Source organism: Tursiops truncatus, chromosome 19 (genome assembly GCF_011762595.2).
Source record: "Tursiops truncatus isolate mTurTru1 chromosome 19, mTurTru1.mat.Y, whole genome shotgun sequence".
Classification (NCBI taxonomy): domain Eukaryota; kingdom Metazoa; phylum Chordata; class Mammalia; order Artiodactyla; family Delphinidae; genus Tursiops; species Tursiops truncatus.
In genome coordinates, this window is record NC_047052.1 from 56,222,721 (window position 1) to 56,241,833 (window position 19,113).

At 43.4% G+C, this 19,113-nt stretch overlaps 1 protein-coding gene across 14 annotated transcripts in view; it reads right to left on the minus strand.

Moving 5' to 3' along the window:
• Positions 1–19,113, minus strand: part of ZNF470 (zinc finger protein 470) — a 76,100-nt gene that overhangs the window by 44,098 nt on the left and 12,889 nt on the right. For 5 of the 14 annotated variants that reach the window (XM_033845948.2, XM_073796266.1, XM_033845950.2 and 2 more), the window contains 3 exons: positions 18,795–18,921; positions 18,523–18,618; positions 10,670–16,149 (listed from right to left, as the gene is read on the minus strand). In XM_033845948.2, coding sequence (XP_033701839.1) covers positions 14,276–16,149; positions 18,523–18,618; positions 18,795–18,921 — 2,097 coding nt within the window. In that variant the 3' untranslated portion in view covers positions 10,670–14,275. Of the gene's footprint in view, positions 1–51; positions 2,871–3,461; positions 3,701–3,931; positions 3,999–10,669; positions 16,150–18,522; positions 18,619–18,794; positions 18,922–19,113 lie in introns of those variants that run through there. The other 9 variants (XR_012328090.1, XM_033845967.2, XM_033845966.2 and 6 more) reach the window with 6 other exon arrangements.

Here is a 19,113-nt window from a genome sequence, read left to right on the forward strand (position 1 = left end):
AGGAGACAGGAACACGCACATACATTAACAGCGAACATTCAGGGTGCTTACCGCCTGCAAAGCACTAGACCAACACCTCTCACTTAATCCTCCTAACACTCCTGCAAGGTGGGCACTATTTCCACTGACCCCATTTCACCATATAGTTTCACTTATAAGTGGAATCTAAAATACGACACAAATGAGCTTATCTATGAAACAGAACCAGACTCACAGACATAGAGAACAGACTTGTGGTTGCCAAGGGGGAGGGAAGGATTGGAAGTTTGGGGTTAGCAGATGCAAACTATTATATATAGAATGGATAAACAACAAGGTCCTCCTGTATAGCACAGGGAACTATATTCAACATCCTGTAATAAACCATAATAGAAAATAATATGAAAAAGAATACATATAACTAAATTGCTTCGCTGTACAGCAGAAATTAACACAACACTGTATATCAACTATACTTCAATAAAAAAAGAATACTGTCAAATTAAATGTTGGTCCCTATAAACTTTAAACAGTGAAATTTCAAATTAAAAAGCAATAAAGTTATTTTAAAAAAGAAGCCCCGCTGTACATCACAAAGGATCACAAAGGATCACAAAGGTATGGGCTTGTGTCCCCACCACTTCACGTCTGCAAACCCCACAGCAGCGTGCCCGGCCCGCAGCAAGCCCTCCGCAAAAACATCCTCCAGCTTAAAACTCTCCGGTGGCTTCCCACAGCCTTAGAAATCATCCAGTCTTCACCGCTGCCCACATGGCCCTTATAGTCTGCCCCGAGGGCCTTCCCGCTCCCACTCCACTCCCCTCTCAAACACTTGGCCCCAGGTACAGTGGCCTTCGAATCTGCCGCTTCCTCTGCCAGAAATACTCTTCCCCTGGCTGGCTCCTTCTCACTGTCAGCTCAAATGTCACCTCCATGGAGAAGTCTCCCACTCCCAGGGCCCTGAGCTCAAGTAGCAACCAACGCCCACCCCTGCCATCTTCTTATAGCCCACATCATTGTTGACAACTGTCTCTTTAAAAGGTTTTCAAGTTCATCATCTGTCTTCCCTTCACAAGAATGCAAGCCCCTGGGGAGCAGAGATGATCATTTTTGGATTGTGTTTCCAGCATCTAGGATAACAGCCAGAGGTACCCAAACACAGAGCTGAGTGAATGAATAAGCCAACTTCTATCACTGGCAAAGATGCAAAGAAATGGACCTCCCACACACAGCTGAAGGAACGGGAGTCACTCGACATTTGTGGAGAGTGAGCTGGCAAAACACAAACCCCATAACTCAGCAGCCTTGTTCCCGGGACTCTGCCCATAGCAACAAAAACTCCATGTAAAAGGTTATATAGGGAAGAAAGATGTTTATTATAGCACTGTTCCTAGAATCCAACCAAACCAACAAACACAAAAAAAACAAGGGGGAGTTATTAATTTTTTTTCTTATATTCCTTTGATTGTTTCCCTGGGTGAGTGACTTCATAGTAATGTCATAATTTCTTAAACAGAATTTAATTTTTTAAAGAGTATTCTTTCTGGACTGGCAATCTCCATCTGACTCCCATCCCTATACTGTGACGTCAACAACACTGGCTTTGGCCGGACGTGGACATGACCAGAGCCGACTTACCCAGGAGGCACAGCGAGCCCAAGGCCCCTGATACCTGTAGGGGCCCACGAGAATGTCTTAATTTAAGATCATTAAAAAAAAAAAAGTGACTCTAATCCAGCCTGGATTATATTTGTCTTCATATCAATGTAATCACAAACTATATATATATTTTCTTTTCATGAAAAAAGGAGTCCATGAAGGCGACGAAGGCACAGAGGCCCTGGAAGTGACATGCTCTGGGCTGGTGACTGTTGAACCCATGTGGCCTGAGATCTATGTGGCTACAAAGCTGGTGGCTACTTCCCTCCTCTCCTTCCTTGAGTCTTCTGGCATTTCCTTCCTTCCATTGTTTCTAAGGGTAAGATTCCCATGGGGGAAAAAATCCTGCAACTGTGTGTCAGATGAGCCGAAAGGAAGAAAGGATTTCCCATTTGTCTGGTGGTTAAGTGTGGGGTCTCTGGAACCCAGATGCCTGGGTATAGAGTTGGGTCATTCACTTAAGTCTCTGAGCCTCGGTTTCCCCATGTATAAAATGGGGATGATGAGGTCCCTACCTTGGAGTTACTGGGAGGCTTATAAATGAAAGTCCCAGCAAAGTGCCCAGAACAGCACTTTGAGGGCCCAATACACATCCTCTGAACAAATCAACCCCACTCAGGAGTGGGTAGGGGACTCTGACCCTCCTTTAAGAAGGTCCTGTGGAAGGCAAGAGAAGAAGCCTTAGCCCCACATCCTGTCACCCACACACTTCCTGCCCCCTCAACACTCCAGAGCCTTCTATGAGCCGGACAAGGCTCTGAGGGGCAGGAAGGAGCTGGGGAATCTGGGGGCCCCAGGCCAGGAGACCTGCAGGACAAGAAGGGAGGTAGCTCTGTTAGGCCTGCCTGTCCAAGCGTTCAGTCTTTCACACATGCTTTTAGGAGGGTCGCACCCAGATGCACTCGCATACAAACACCCAGAAAGGCCCAAAGACAGAGACACACAGGTGAACACACACACACAGAAAGGTAGAGACACTGACGCGGCGGACTTCGGGAGAGACACACCCCATGCTCACAGACACACTCACACCCAGGGACACAGCTACAAAGTGAAAGACGAGACACAGGTGGACACCTGGATGACACCCTCACACAGAGACACCGTGGGCAGAAATAAAGGCAGACACACACACAACCAAGGATGTGGACATGGCGGTCACCCAGAGATACACTGCCCTCACCCCAACAGGGAAGGCAAGGACTAGACATAGAAGACATCCACAGAGACCAAGACCGGTAGGCGCACGAGCGCGTGCGCACCCCCGCCCCCTCCCCCCCCCCCGACTTACACTGATGCACACACACACAGATTCGCCTCCTTCCCCATCGCATCACATTAGGTCAGTACCAGCCTCCTCCCTCCACTCCTCTCCCCAGCCCTCTCTCTGAGCCGGCACGCCCCTCACCTGGGCCCTCACACTTTCTCCCTTCAGGGCCCACCTTCCCCTCAGTCCACACGCCCTGTCCCGGCGCGCACACCCTCCCCTCAGCCCTCACGCCCCTCGCCTGGGCCCGCACACCCTCTCCCTTCAGTGCTCACACCTTCCCCTCAGTTCACACGCCCTCTCCCGGCGCGCACACCCTCCCCTCCTCCCTCACGCCCCTCGCGTGGGCCCGCACACCCTCTCCCTTCAGTCCTCACACTTTCCCCTCAGTCCGTATACCTTCTTGCTGCCCGCACACCCTCCCCTCCGCCCTCAGGCCCGTTGCCTGTGACCTGACGACCCCTCTCCTCAGTCAGCATGCCCCCCTCCCGAGCCCGCCCCCGCCCCCGCCTCGCCCCTCCCTGCCCTGCCCTGTCCTGCCCGTGGCCGGACTCACCAGCGCGGGTCGTTCTGTACAATGACGGGCGCCCTACGCCCTCCAGGCCGCACTGCGCCTGCGCAGACGGGCGGACTACACTTCCCAGAAGCTCGCGCGCCTCCGCCTCCGCTCAGGCCTTCCCGCCCGTGGAGCCGAATGGAGCCGAGCGGACCCGAGTTGAGCCGAGCGGACCCGAATGGAGCCGAGCGGACCCGAACCTACCCGAGACCCGACCGCGCCCCTCCAGCTCCCAGAGGCCCCCGCGGCACCGGAACCACGGCCGCAGGGGATGGGGGTGCGGGGGGGGGGGTTGGTATTGAGGGATGGGAGGGGGGAGGAGGAAGAGTGGAGGGAGAGAGGAGATGGGGGTAAAGGGAAGGGGGAGAAGAGAGATGGGGGAGAGGTAGGAGGGGAGGAAGGTGGGGAAGGGAGAATTCCAGAAAGGGAGGGGGCGTGGGTGGAGGTGGAGAAAGGAGGCTGTGGCCCACCTTCTGCAGACTTCTGGGCTGGACTGAGGGAGGATCCTGGGCAATTTTGTTGAGCGTGATAATCATGCTGAATTGTAGAAAATTTGTAAAGCATAGAGATACAAACCAGAAAATAATTTTAAAAAAGTATTCACTCTTCTTATTTTGAGTTTCCTAAGTGCCAGCTCCTGTTTTGGGCGTTTTATGACTTAGGAACGTATCCAATCCTTACAACCATTCTACTTTCCAGATGAGGGCAGTGGTGCCGACAAAAGAGGTGGCACAAGGGGACAGTGGGGGAGCTGGGGTAGGAGTCAGGGCTCCTGGCTGGGCCTGTTACACCATAAACCACAAAGCCAAGTCCGAAAGCATTTGCTGAATGTCTCAGTGGCCACAGAAATGTAAACAGCAGCTAGTCTTTTTTTTTTTTTTAATTGCAGTATAGTTGATTTACAATGTTGTGTTAGTTTCAGGTGTACAGCAAAGTGAATCAGTTATACATATACCTATATCCACTCTTCATTTAGATTTTTTTTTTTTTGGTACGCGGGCCTCTCACTGCCGTGGCCTCTCCCGTTGTGGAGCACAGGCTCCGGACGCGCAGGCCCAGCGGCCATGGCTCACGGGCCCAGCCGCTTCGCGGCACGTGGGATCTTCCCAGACCGGGGCACGAACCCGTGTCCCCTGCATCGGCAGGCAGACTCTCAACCACTGCGCCACCAGGGAAGCCCTTCATTTAGATTCTTTTCCCATACAGGTTATTACTGAGTATTGAGTAGAGTTCCCTGTGCTATACAGTAGGTCCTTGCTAGTATTATATTATATATATAGTAGTGAAACAGAGGCTAGTCTTAAGGGGTGGTTAATGACTTTAAATATTTTATTTGAGACAAATGTAGGTTCACCTGCAGTTGTAAAAAATACAGAAACCACCGAGAGAGATCCAGTATACCCTTTATCTGGTTCCCCCAAGGGTGAAGTCTTGTGTTACCAAACCAGGTTCATTTGCCCAAGGCACAGCAAAAAGTCAAGGTTTGCAACAAAGAAAAGGTTTATTCAGAGGCAGCTGGCGAGGAGATGGGAAAACATCTCAGATCCACCTCCCTGAGGCGAGAGGGGTGAGATATTTATGGGTTAAAGAAGCAAGGTGATTTTAGGCATAGGAAAAGGTATTGGAGGTAGGGAAAAGGTGAGGTAATCTGTGTTCTGTGCAGGCAAATCTGAGTTACATGCTTCCTCATGGGATGCATGTCCCAAAATGGAGGCACTTAGTATGATCTGAGGGAGGGGTTTTTGGCCCTCTGATGTCAAAAGTTTGTTCATCAGACACATCAGGCCTTTGTAAAGGCCCAGGGGTAGGGTCAGTGGTCCCAACCAGTCTTAACTGGCTTGAGCTTGAACTGGACACAGCTCAGTCCAAGTTCCTGGAAAACGACTTGGGCAAACGTCTTACTGTATAGGCTACGTGTCGCTTGGAGCACATGCAAATCTTCTGTAGCGAAAATTAAAGTGAGCTTGATCAGTGAAGGCTGGTTACAAGTGGAGGTGGTTTTAACGAGCTGTAAGACAACGTCAAGAATTTCTGTTAGGGGCTTCCCTGGTGGCACAGTGGTTGAGAATCCGCCTGCCAGTGCAGGGGACACGGGTTTGATCCCTGGCCTGGGAAGATCCCACATGCCACGGAGCAACAAGCCTGTGCGCTACAGCTACTGAGCCTCTACTCTAGAACCAGTGAGCCACAACTACTGAGCCCATGTGCCATAACTACTGAAGCCCATGCGCCTAGAGCCCGTGCTCCGCAACAAGAGAAGCCACGGCAATGAGAAGCCCGCGCGCCGCAGCTAGATAAAGCCCATGCGCAGCAACGAAGACACAATGCAGCCAAAAATAAATAAATAAAATAAATTTATTTTAAAAAAGAATTTCTGTTAGTCACCAGTTTCTGTTAACCCTATAGGGCACGGTTTCACTTGCAAAGTCACAAATAGGATACAGACATGAATATTGTCAAGATACAGAACGTTTCCGTCACCACTAGGATCCCTCAGGTTGCCCTTTCATAGCCACACCCACTTTCCTCCATATCCTATCCTTCCTTAACCCTTGACTATCGCTAATTTTTTCTCCATAATTTTATCATTTCAAAAATGTTATATCAATAGGTATTTTTTTTTCATTCAGCGTAATCCTCTGGAGATCTATCCAAGTTGTTATTTGTATCAATAGTCATTACTTTACTACTGAGTGGTAATCCATGGTAGGGATTTACCACAGTTTGGCTACCACATCTGGGATGTTTCCAGTTTGGGGCTATTCCAGTTACAATTTTCTTTTCATTTCGGTAGGAACACTTAACATAAGATCTACCGTCATAACAAAATTTTAATTGTACAATACAGTATTGTTAACTAGAGGCACGATGTACAGAACACTAGAACTTAATCACCTTGCCTAAATGAAACTTTATACCTGATGACCAGTAACTCCCCATTTCCCCTTCCCTCAAGACCCTGGCAACCACCATTCTGTTCTCTGCTTCCATGTGTTTGACTATTTTAGATACCTCATATAAACGCAGTATTTGTCCTTCTGCATCTGGCTTATCTCAGCACAACGTCCTCAAGCTTCACCCATGTTGTAGCATATGGGAGAATTTCCTTCTTTTTTAAGGTTAAAGGATATTACATTTTATGTGTATACCACATTTTCTTTATCCGTTGATTCACTGATGGACATTTAGGTTGCTTCCACATCTCAGCTATTGTGAATAATGCTGGAGTGAACAATGGAGTGCAAATCATCTATTTGAGATGCTGACTTTCGAATACCCAGAAGCGAGAAGTGAGATCATTAGGTATTTCTAATTTTTTTTGGAGGAAACTCCATACTGTTTTCCATAGTGGCTGCACCATTTTACATTCCCATCAGTAGGGTACAAAGTTCTGACTTCTCCACATCCTCTTCAATTTTTTTAAAAAACAATATTCATTCTAATAGGTGTGTGGTGATATCTCAGTGTGGTTTAGATTTGCATCTTCCTGATGATTAGTGATGCTCTTTACCTTTACATGTACCTGATGCCCATTTGTATGTCTTTTTTGGAGAAATGTCTATTCTATTCAAGTCTTATGCCCATTTAAAATTATTTTATCTTTTGCTATTGAGTTGCAGGTGTTCCTTACATATTTTGGATATTAATCCCTTATTAGATATTTGGTTTGCAAATATTTTCTCCCATTTCATAGGTTGCCCTTCTACTATTAATTGTTCCTTATTACAGGGTTTCGTGTGAACCTAAATCTTCATTTCTCTGGGATAAATGCCCAGGAGTGCATTTCTAGGTCATATGGTATTTGCATTTTTAGCTTAGTTTTTTTATTTTTTTAAACAAACTGCCAAACTGTTTTTCAGAGTGGCCGTACCATTTATATTCCTACCAGCAATTTATGAGATATCCAGTTTCTCCAAATCCTTGCCGACATTGGATGTTGCCATTATACATATACATATTTTAGCCATTCTGATAAGCGTGTAGTGATATCTCATTATGGGTTTCTTGTTTTGTTTTGTTTTTGTTTTTACTAATGACTTTACTTTTTAGAACAGTTTTAGGTTTACAGAATTGAGCAGATAGTACAGAGTTCTCATACACCCACCTCCCTGCACCCAATTTCCCCTATTAGTAAACACTTGCATTTAATGTGGAAGATTTGTTACAATTAATGAACCAATACTGATACATTATTACTAACAAAACCCCATAGTTTACATTAAGGTTGCTCTTTGTGTTGTATACTTCTGTGGGTTTTGGCAAATGCATAATAATATGTATCCACCATTACAGTAGCATATATTTCACTGCCCTAAAAATGTCCTATGCTGCACCTGTTTGTCCTCCATCTTCATGAACCCCGTAGTTTTTCTATCTGCATAGTTTTGTCTTTTCCAGAATGTCACATAGTTGGAATCAGACAATATATAGCCTTTTTCAGAATGGCTTCTTTCACTTAGCATTTAATATGAACTTAAAGTTCTCCATTTTTTTAGCTCATTTCTTTTTTTTAAAAAATTAATTTATTTTTATTTTATTTTTACTTTTGGCTGCATTGGGTCTTCGTTGCTACACGCAGGCTTTCTCTAGTTGCAGTGAGCAGGGGCTACTCTTTGCAGTGCGTGGGCCTCTCATTGTGGTGGCTTCTCTTGTTGTGAAGCTTGGGCTCTAGGTGTGCAGGCTTCAGTAATTGTGGCATGTGGGCTTCAGTAGTTGTGGCTCACGGGCTCTAGAGCAGAGGCTCGGTAGTTGTGGCGCACGGGCTTAGTTTAGATGCTCTGCAGCATGTGGGATCTTCCAGGACCAGGGCTCAAACCCATGTCCACTGCATTGGCAGGCGGATTCTTAACCACTGCACCACCAGGGAAGCCCCTGGCTCATTTCTTTTTATCACTAAATAATAATCTATTGGTTGTGCCGCAGTATGTTTATCCATTCGCCTACTAAAGGACATCTCGGCCGCTTTCATAAAACTGCTGTAAGCACCCACATGCAGCTTTCTGTGTGGACATGTTTTCAATTCATTTGAACTAATACCTAGAAGTATGGTTTCTGGACAGTGTTTAGCCTTTTAAGAAGCTGCCAAACTGTCTCCCAAAGAGGCTTGGTCTCCAGACCCTTGTTCTTCTTGTTAGACTTACTGAGGCGACATTTTCAGGATATCTAAATTTTAGTTCCCCAAAGAAGGAAATACTCAACAGATTAAAAAAAAAAGTTTCAATGGGTAGGTTTACATAATTGATTGATTTTTATGGACCCCCACCCGCCAAAAGCCCTACACCTGCACATCAAGATGTACTTTCTAAATTATTCCGACACTTTGATGTTCACATTCATTTTAAGCCACTTATGCCTACTTAACTTGTCGAGTCACATCTTCTCCCTTTTGATCACCTTCCCTTTAAAATTATTCAGAATTTGATTAGAGTCTCTCACTTCCTCTGAAAACACTGTATCTTAAAATGACAACAATGGTACTAGAATCTCAGGAATACTGGCTAGAAGAAATCCTCAGCGGTGCTAGTGCCAATTTGAGTTACTCTGGATCGTCTGTAAATCAGACTGTCTCCTTTTGGGAACCGTATTCAAAATGTTTAGTAACAACAACTGCGGCCCACAGATGACCACTCACTGGCCTTATGAGGAATGTTCCAGAATGATCCATGAGGTACATGCACTCTGAGTTCTAGGCTCCTTGGATACAAGGAGCACCAACACTTCCTGTGAAGGCCATATCTGGAGTGAGCGGTGGGAATTTTTCCTGTTGTGATCTAGAAATGTTGATTCCCTCAACTTACCATGTAGCTCCTTGTCATCTCCAGACCAACTTCTGATAAAGGTCAAGGTCAGTTCTTCTAGGGCTAAACTGCCAGAAACTTTTCTCAATTGTCACTGTAACTTCTCTCTAGTACCTCTGATGTCTCTCCCTCTTCTTATAAGGTTACCAGTTCTTTCAGATTAGGGCCCCACCCTTATCACTTCATTTAACCGTAATTCCCTCCCCCAAAGCCGTCTCTCTCCATATACAGTCACATTGGGGTTTAGGGCTTCAATATGTGAATTTGGGGGTGGGAGGGATACAATTCAGGCCTTACAACTACTCTACAACAAAATATGGAATTTAACCAGCATTGCACCTTAGCAACCCATAAAAGGAGTCTCTCACTTTGGTTTTAAGCGATCTTAACCCTATGACTTCAAACAGTATAAGACATCTTTCAACAATATCATACAAAGACCCTTAGTTGCTAGTAGTTCAGAAAGTTCAAGATTTGAGTTTTAAATTACCCAAAACAGTTAGCTACCGGCATCATAGACACTCTTTGGACTTGGCATTCCTCTTCCTCTTGAAACTGTCATTATTCAGGACTCTAGATCTCTATTCACCTCAGGTGACTACAACTAATAATAATTCACTTGGGTGTTTGCCCAGTGCACACCACGAGTTGTTACTTTCCTAGGCTAGGAAAGAAACATGAGTCTCACTTGTCCCATCTCACCCAAACACCGATCCCTAACACCTCCAATATTCCAAAGATTCTATTGCCTATTACATAATCTTCATCCCAAACTCTGATTTGGTTAAGTTTCTTTAATTGCAAGCAAACAAGCAAAAAATGAAGTACTGAGAGGATGGAAAGTCGTTTAAGGAATTGCAGCGTTGGAAAGCACAAAAACTAGGGTGGCTCCAAAGATCACAACCACAAGGGCACCAGCATCATCCCTTTAGGGAACAGATCCTTCTCCCTTTCAAGTTCCAGAGAGAATGTGATTGACTAGGTCCCTCAGAACTGTAAGACAGGGTATGGCCAGTTACTCAAAGGAAAAGAGAGTGTAGTCAAAAGAAGGAGGCAAGGACTTCTCTGGTGGCACAGTGGTTAAGAATCCACCTGCCAATGCAGGGGACATGGGTTCGAGTCCTGGTCCAGGAAGATCCCACATGCCGTGGAGCGACTAAGCCAGTGCGCCACAACTACTGAGCCTGCGCTCTAGAGCCTATGAGCCACAACTACTGAGCTTGCATGCTACAACTACTGAAGCTCGCGCACCGAGAGGCCACACTCCGCAACGAGAAGCCACCTCAATGAGAAGCCCACACACCACAATGAGTTGCCCCCACTTGCTGCAACTAGAGAAAGCCCGAGCGCAGCAACTAAGACCCCACGCAGCCAGAAATAAATAAAATTTAAAAAAAGAAGGCAAGGAAATCGGGGCAGAGGAAAACAGAAAAACATGTATTTTTGGTTTTATTTTTGATATTATGATTATGAATTTATACTAGAATACAGGTCTGAAAAAATTCTTTTCATTTAATATAGCACAACTATCTTTTATGGCTATATACACATTTATAGTTTTTCAACAGCTGCATATAATTCTATTGAAAGAATACAACACAATTAACTTACCCATTTGCCCATTACCCTAAGTTACTAAGAGTTTATCATTAAAAATGTTTCCCGGGCTTCCCTGGTGGAACAGTGGTTGAGAGTCCGCCTGCTGATGCAGGGGACATGGGTTCATGCCCTGGTCCAGGAAGATCCCACATGCCGCGGAGCGGCTGGGCCCGTGAGCCATGGCCACTGGGCCTGTGCGTCTGGAGCCTGTGCTCCGCAATGGGAGAGGCCACAACAGTGAGAGGCCTGCGTACCGCCAAAAAAAAAAAAAGTTTCCCATTATACATTTACCTACCTGTGTACACTTTGGTTTCTGAGGAATATTGATTCGAATGGTCTATACATACAGCAATTTATATAACAAAGGAACTGTCTTGTTTTTCACACATTCACCAAAACTGGATAGTATCACTCTTCTGTTATTTAAAATAAATCTCTTGGGGGGAAAAGTCAATGTATCATCACTTTATTTTGCATTGCCTTGATTACTAATGATAGTGGGTAATATTCCTTAGCTGTTTTTATTTCATCTTTTTTTTTTTTTTTTTTTTTTTTTTTTCTTTTTTTTTTTTGCTGTACGCGGGCCTCTCACTGTTGTGGCCTCTCCCGTTGCGAAGCACAGGCTCCTGACGCGCTCCGCGGCATGTGGGATCTTCCCAGACCGGGGCACGAACCTGTGTCCCCTGCATCGGCAGGCGGACTCTCAACCACTGCGCCACCAGGGAAGCCCTATTTCATCTTCTTTAAAGAGGCTGTTATCTCTGTCCATTTTTCTGAGTTGCAGATGTTACTATTACTGATTTGTAAAAATATCAGGGATCATTGCCCTTTGTCATATTTGTTGCAAACATTTTCAGTCTCTCATTTATGTTAACTTTGATGTTTTCCACACAGAAGTGTTACTTAGTTTAATGTCAGCTCCTGGGTTATGTGTAATGCTTAAGAAGGTCTGCCTCAAGCCAAGGTTATAGAAATATTCTAAATTTTTCTTGTATTTTAATATTATACCTTTAGATCTCTAATCTGTCAGAACTTCATCAGTGTGCAAAGTATAGATCTATGTCTTTCCAGAGAGCTAACTGTCCCAAGGCCATCTGATCAATCTGTCTTTGCCCCACTGAAATGAAAAATCCTTTTTACCATATATAAGGGCAGTCAAAACTCCCTACGTGCTCTGGATAAGATCGTCCATCTCCTAGCCTTGATGCCGAAGTAAAGAGGAAGCCCCAAAGCTCCATTTTCCAGTGTCCTCTGGATAAGAGCTCCCATCTCATGGCCACAGGCAGCAACCAAGAGGAAACCCGAGAGCTCTGGGTACTCCAGGTACCTTCAGGTGTAGGAGGTGCTCCAGGTAAGTATTCTCCTCTAGGTGTAAGAGTATCCACTAAAGGGCAGGGGATCTCATTTTGGGTGATGAAAATGTTCTAAAATTAACTGTGGTGACGGTTGCACAACTTTGAACATACTAAAGTCATTGAATCATATACCTTTTTTTTTTTTTGGCTGCGCCGCACGGCTTGCGGGATCTTAGTTCCCTGACCAGGGACTGAACCCAGGCCATGGCAATGAAAGTGCCGAGTCCTAACCATGGGACCACCAGGGAATTCCCTGAATCATATACTTTAAGTGGGCAAATTGTATGGTACGTGAATTATCTCAATAAGACCGCTACCAAAACAAAACCCAAAACAAAACTTTCCACCAGCCTCTAAAGCACGATTGACAAAGAGTGAACAGAACTCTCATGAACCTTGTTAAGCCATCAATTCTCCCTTCCTGCAATACTCAGAGCATCATAATTATCTGCTTTGAGACTGTCATGATTATTCTCATCGTGCCCTTTGGGGCTGAGTTTTTTCTAGTTCTTCCCTAGTCCCTTGGTTCTAATGCCCATATGTTCTGGGGGAGTAAAGCACTCCCTCCCAGCACTCCCTGACTCCCTCTTTAGGTCATTTCTCATCATGTACAAGTATGTACATATCACATACTTACTATATAGTATTTCAATTTTTAGTTTGTCTTCTCCCACTAGATCTGTGAAGAAAAACGTTTTTGTACATTTTGCACCTCGCTGTATCCCCAGCACCTAAAACAATGCCTGTAACATTAGTAAATGCTCCATTAATATTAATTTAATGATTACTACAGTACTACACTCTTTGCTATATCACAGTACTATCTAGATGGTCAAAATGAGCTTGTCAACTTAAAAACACATAAGGACTCTTCTATCAATGAATTTACAAATTTAACTTGGGGAGAAATATCTTTGCCAGACTGAGTCTGTCTATACAGAGACATGTCTAGCTTTTCATTTACTCTGCTTTTTAATATTTAAAAAATATTTAACTTTTGGGCTTCCCTGGTGGCACAGTGGTTGAGAGTCTGCCTGCCGATGCAGGGGACACAGGTTCGTGCCACAGTCCGGGAAGATCCCACATGCCGCGGAGTGGCTAGGCTCGTGAGCCATGGCCGCTGAGCCTGCGCGTCCGAAGCCTGTGCTCTGCAACGGGAGAGGCCACAACAGTGAGAGGCCCGCGTGCCCCCCCCCAAAAAAAAAGAAAAAATTTAACTTTTAACATCCACATTCATAAGCCAACTGCAATATGTATGTTCTCCTGTTTTGGTATTAGTCTTGTCAGTCTCATAGAACAAGGTGGGAAGCTTTACTGTATTTATTTTATGCTCTAGAACAATTAAATATCACAGAACTTGTTTGTGATGCTTTTCCACAGGTGAAAGTGTTGAACTACCTTTTGTAGTTTATTTCATGGCTATTAACCTATTCAAGTTTTCTAGCTTGTTCATTTTAGTTCAGTTTTAATACTACCCCCTAGTTAGTCCTACATTCTACCTTTTGTTCTAATTGGCCTATTATCACTTGTAAGCGCCAGGTGAGGTGAGACTCTCTCACCAACAAAGCTAGACATCATTATATTTATTCATAGAGGGAGGTGCAAGCCACCATGTTACCTTGTATATCCTACAATCTTTCAATTCTGAATGTGTTCATTTTTCCTACCTATCAGGAGAGTAAAGAGTTCTCCATCTACTCTAAAATTTGTAGGTTTCTTAGTCTTGACCTACTGGTTCATTACACTTGCAGCTGAACATAACTGTAAGGAAAACTCTACCTTAATGGCATTAATTATAAGCCCAGGAAGGTATGCTAAACCCTTTAAGTGGGTTATCTAACATATTCTTCAAAACAAGTGTTTCAAATGGAAAAGTAACATGAATATCATTCTTTATTTTTAAAAGATTAAGCTGGCTACAGTGCTAAAAATGCACTTAAGGGAAGCAAGAGGGAAAATGGTTGCAACGCTATGCAGAAATCCAAACAAGATGGTTGCATCTTTGACCATGATAATGGCACGAGTTGGAAAGAAGTGGATAGACAGATTTAGAATATTGAAGCTAGAGGACCTGGTAGTATGCAGGTGAAGAGGAGGGAATAATTGAGGATGACTCTCCGGTATGAATTCGCTGATGGTGAGCAAGGTGTACACTCTGCCTAAAGGCTTTTCCACATTCTTTACATTCATAGGGCCTTTCTCCAGTATGAATTCTCCTATGCAGCGTCAGATGGGCAATCTGGTTGAAGGCTTTGCTGCATTCCTTACACTCATACGGTTTCTCTCCTGTGTGAATTCTCTGATGCAGAGTAAGGGATTTACGATGGCTAAAGGCTTTCCCACAGACGTTACATTCGTAAGGTTTCTCGCCTGTATGACACCTTTGGTGACAGATCAGGGTTGCCCTCTGTCTGAATGCCTTCCCACATTCAAGACATGCATACGGTCTTTTGCCAGAGTGGAGTCTCTGATGTTGAACAAGATAGGAGCCATCACTAAAGGCCTTCCCACATTCAATACATTCATAAGGCTTCTCGCCAGTATGAACTCGCTGGTGTTGAATAAGGTGTGCAATTTGACTGAAGGCCTTCCCGCATACCTTACATTCGTATGGTTTCTCTCCAGTGTGTACTTTCTGATGTTGTGCCAGGTGTGCATTCTGGCTGAAGGCTTTGCTGCACTCCTTACATTTGTAAGGTTTCTCCCCAGTATGAATTCTCTGATGATGGGCAAGGTGAGTGTTCTGCCGAAAAGCTTTCCCACATTCCTTACATTCGTAGGGTTTCTCTCCAGTATGAACTCTTTGATGAAGAGTGAGTGAGCCACGATGGCTAAAGGCTTTCTCGCAGATATTACATTCATAGGGTTTCTCTCCTGTGTGAATTCTCTGATGGACAGTCAGGGATGAGCCATGGCTAAAAGCCTTCCCACACACGTTACATTTGTAAGGTCTCTCTCCAGTATGAATTCTCTTATGCTGAATAAGTCCTATATGATCAGTGAAAGCCTTCCCACAATCAATACAATCAAAGGGTTTCTCTCCAGTGTGACAATACCTCCGATGACGTATAAGAGAAGCATTCTGCCTGAAAGCTTTCCCACAGTCAATGCATTCATAGGGTCTTTTCCCAGAGTGAATCCTTCGATGATGAGCTAGAGATGAACAATCACTAAAAGCTTTCCCACATTCGATACATTCATAGGGTTTCTCTCCAGTATGAACCCTCTGGTGTTGAGCAAGATGTGCAAGCTGGCTGAAGGCTTTATGACACTGCTTACATTGATAAGGTTTCTCTCCAGTATGAACTCTCTGATGTTGAATGAGATGAGCATTCTGGCTGAAGGCTTTCCCACATTCAGTACATTTGAAGGGTTTTTCTCCTGTGTGGATTCTCTGATGTTGAGCAAGGTGGGCACTCTGGCTAAAGGCCTTCCCACATTCGATACATTCATAGGGTTTCTCTCCAGTATGAATTCTTTGATGAAGAGTAAGAGTTGAGATTTTGCTGAAAGTTTTCTCACAGTCATTACATTTCCAAAGTTTCTTTTCTCCATAGACTTGCTTGTGTTTTTTCACAAAGGAATGTGCTTTTAAGCTTTTCTTATCTGTGTCAAAATTATATATTCTCTCTTCAATAGGAAATACCTGTTTTATATAAGATAATGTATTCAGATGAAAAACTGTCCCAGATTTGTTACAGTGGTCTCCTTTCTCAATAAGGGTACCTATATGACTGACTGTCTCTTGCCTAAAATGTGTCTTCTGACTTACCAGCTCCCTCTCAAACAGGTCTTCACGTTTCCAGTTTTCCCCTAATGTGGAACATTTGAGGTCACAGCCTGTAAGTCTCTCCATTATCATTGCCTGGGACAATTTTTCCTCATAGATGTCCTGGTTTGGAGATAATTCCTTTCTCATCCATACATACTCCAAGTCTGAAAGATATTAAGAAAGCAAACGTCTCCCTTATTTAATGCCAAAAGAATGGAAACTTCCAAATGAAACCATATGAATCAAAACAGTTGCTGAAGCCCACAAAGGTACATGTTTTTGACAGTTCTTAAAGTTAAGCAGCGTGACCACCCTTGCGTTTCTTGAATAAACCCTCCTTGGCTCTGATATATTATTTCAACATGACTTTTTATTTAAGATATTGCACCAATATTCATAATTGATTTTGTCTGTAATTTCCTTTTTTTGGGTGCTGTTTTGGCAATATTTTGGTATCAAATGTTATGCTGTCTTCATTTTTTATAGTTCTCCTTTTTATTCTGTCATGGAACACTTTAAAGAATGTTGAAATTGTTCCTTACAGGCTTTATAGAATTTATTTGTAAAACTATTTGGGGTTGTGGCTTATTTTCTTGGGGGAGGCAGTTCTTAGACGATTTTCAACATTTCTTCAATGGTAACCAGTCTGTTTAAATTTTCTATCTCTGGTGTCAGTTGTGGTTATTATATTTTCGTAAAGTATCATCCATTTCATCCAGGTTTTCAAATTATTTACAGAGACTTGCATTCCAAAAATAGATCCGTATGATTCTCTTATGTACTTAGGTGTCAGTGGTCATTTACCATTATTTCTTTTCTTGTATTTTCTTTCATTTGTCTGGATAGTTTATATATTTTATTGGTTTTCTAAAGAAGCCTATGTTGGATTTATTTTCATTAGATCTACTGTTTTCTGATTCATTTATTCCTACTTTTATCTCTAGCAGTATAAATCACTATATATAACTTATTTCAGTCTCCTTGAGATTCATTTTGTTCTTTTTCTAATATCTTGAATTGGATGCTTAATTTATTTTTTAAAATTATTTATTAATGTACACCATTAGGGCTATAAGTGACCTACCAACGTCCACTTCTTAAAACTTTGAGAACTGAAAGCAGGAAAAGGCCACACTACAGCCCGCAGAATAAACTAACCTCCTCACTTGAAGCTCATTTCCCTGCAATATATGTCTATAGGCTATTATCTGGCTTTCTAAACCAGAAAAACAGCTTTCAAGCACGACAGGGAAAAAAATTAATAAACTGAAGAAAATAACCTGAGTCAAAAATCCCAATAGGTAGAGTAAAAGTGGGAAGATGATGGACAAAGAGAGAGGAGGTAACATTAGTGGGCTAATTTCTTCATCTTTCATATCGGTATCAAAAGACAATGTTTTCAATCTCAAGTGGATGAATTTTAAAATACAAATTTAAAAATAGATGAAGTCATAAAGTTAACAGTTGTAGAACTAAAACCTTTCCAATTGAAGGGGGAAAAAAGACATAAACAACAAAACAAAAAGAAACAATAAAAAACAAACACCAAAGAGAAAAATAATTAAAAGCAGAGAGAACATAGCTATAATACTTGTTAATTTGGTAAGTCACATCTTAAAGAAAGGAAAATACTTAAACAAGTTTGAAAAACTAAACACCAATCTGTTTAAAGAACTCAGAATTGTTGAAAGTCAGGGATGATTACAACAATACAGTGCTTGAGCAGAACTAGGTAAACAGCAATGGAACATAACAGTTCAGAAACAGACTGTTGTATTTATAGGAAATCACTAAAGGTAAAGGTGGTATGTCATACCAGTGGGGAAGAAAAGATCCACTTAAAAAATAGTGTTAGAGGGACTTCCCTCATGCTCCAGTGTTAAAGAATCCACCTTACAACGCAGGGGATGCGGGTTCGATCCCTGGTCAGGGAACTAAGATCCCACACGCCACAGGGCAACGAAGCCCACATGCCACAACTACTGAGCTCATGCACCTCAACTAGAGAGCCTGTGTGCCACAAACTACAGAGCCCACGTGCTCTGGAGGCTGCGCGCCACAACTACGGAGGCCACGCACCCTGGAGCCTGCGCACCACAACTAGAGAGAGAAAACCCACACACCACAACTAGAGAGAAGCCCGCATGCCACAACAAAAGATCCTGCATGCCTCAACGAAGATCCCACGTGCTAGAAGAGCCTGCGTGCTGCAAACTGCAGAGCCCACGTGCCCTGGAGCCTGCGCGCCACAACTAGAGAGAGAAAGCCTGCATGTCACAACTAGAGAGAAGCCCGCGAGCCACAAGGAAATATCCTGCATGCCTCAACAAAGATCCTGCATGCTGCAACTAAGACCTGATGCAGCCAAAAAATAAACAAAATAAATAAATAAATGATAAATAAAATCTTTAAAAAACATAGTGTTAGAACAAGAAGTTTCAATTTGGGAAGGACTTTGAGAGGTATTTTCCAGCAAATATTAGAGGGAAGAAACACCTTTAGGATAGTTTTCCCAGCTCTAGTTATCCTGCATTTACCTGGGGGCAGCCCTCTTGTTATCTCTCCTTTCAACATCCAGGGTTCTTTATCCTGCTCCAATAAGGAGATCACATCTGGTTTAGAAATGCAAAGACCTGCATGTAAGAGGAAATAAGAAAATTAGCTATGCTGTGAATATTCCAGAGCTATGACACAGTCTAAATGGTACTGAGAGAAGAGAAACATTGTAGGAAAATGCTGATAAAGTCATGAAAGGCTACTGAAGTGGAAAGACTCCTAGGGGGAGGTGGAGGGAGGAATATACTCTTACCCAATGAAGCCAGGTTCCTATAGTTCTCTAACATCACCTTCTTATACAAAGTCCTTTGACCAAGATTCAGCCATTCCCACTCATCTTTGGAGAAGTCTATGGCTATATCCGTGAAAGACACTGAATCCTGAAACGACACAAACATAATCTTGCTCAATCAGTGTTCATGGCCTGACTTAGCTGGCCTTAGGGTAAAGAGTTACGCTGTTCACATTTGGGAAAAAGAAATTGTGAGTAACTGCCCTGGGAGAATCTAAATGATCAAGGTCATGTAGTTATTTACTGAAACACTTTTCTGCCTATATTTATATATATTAAA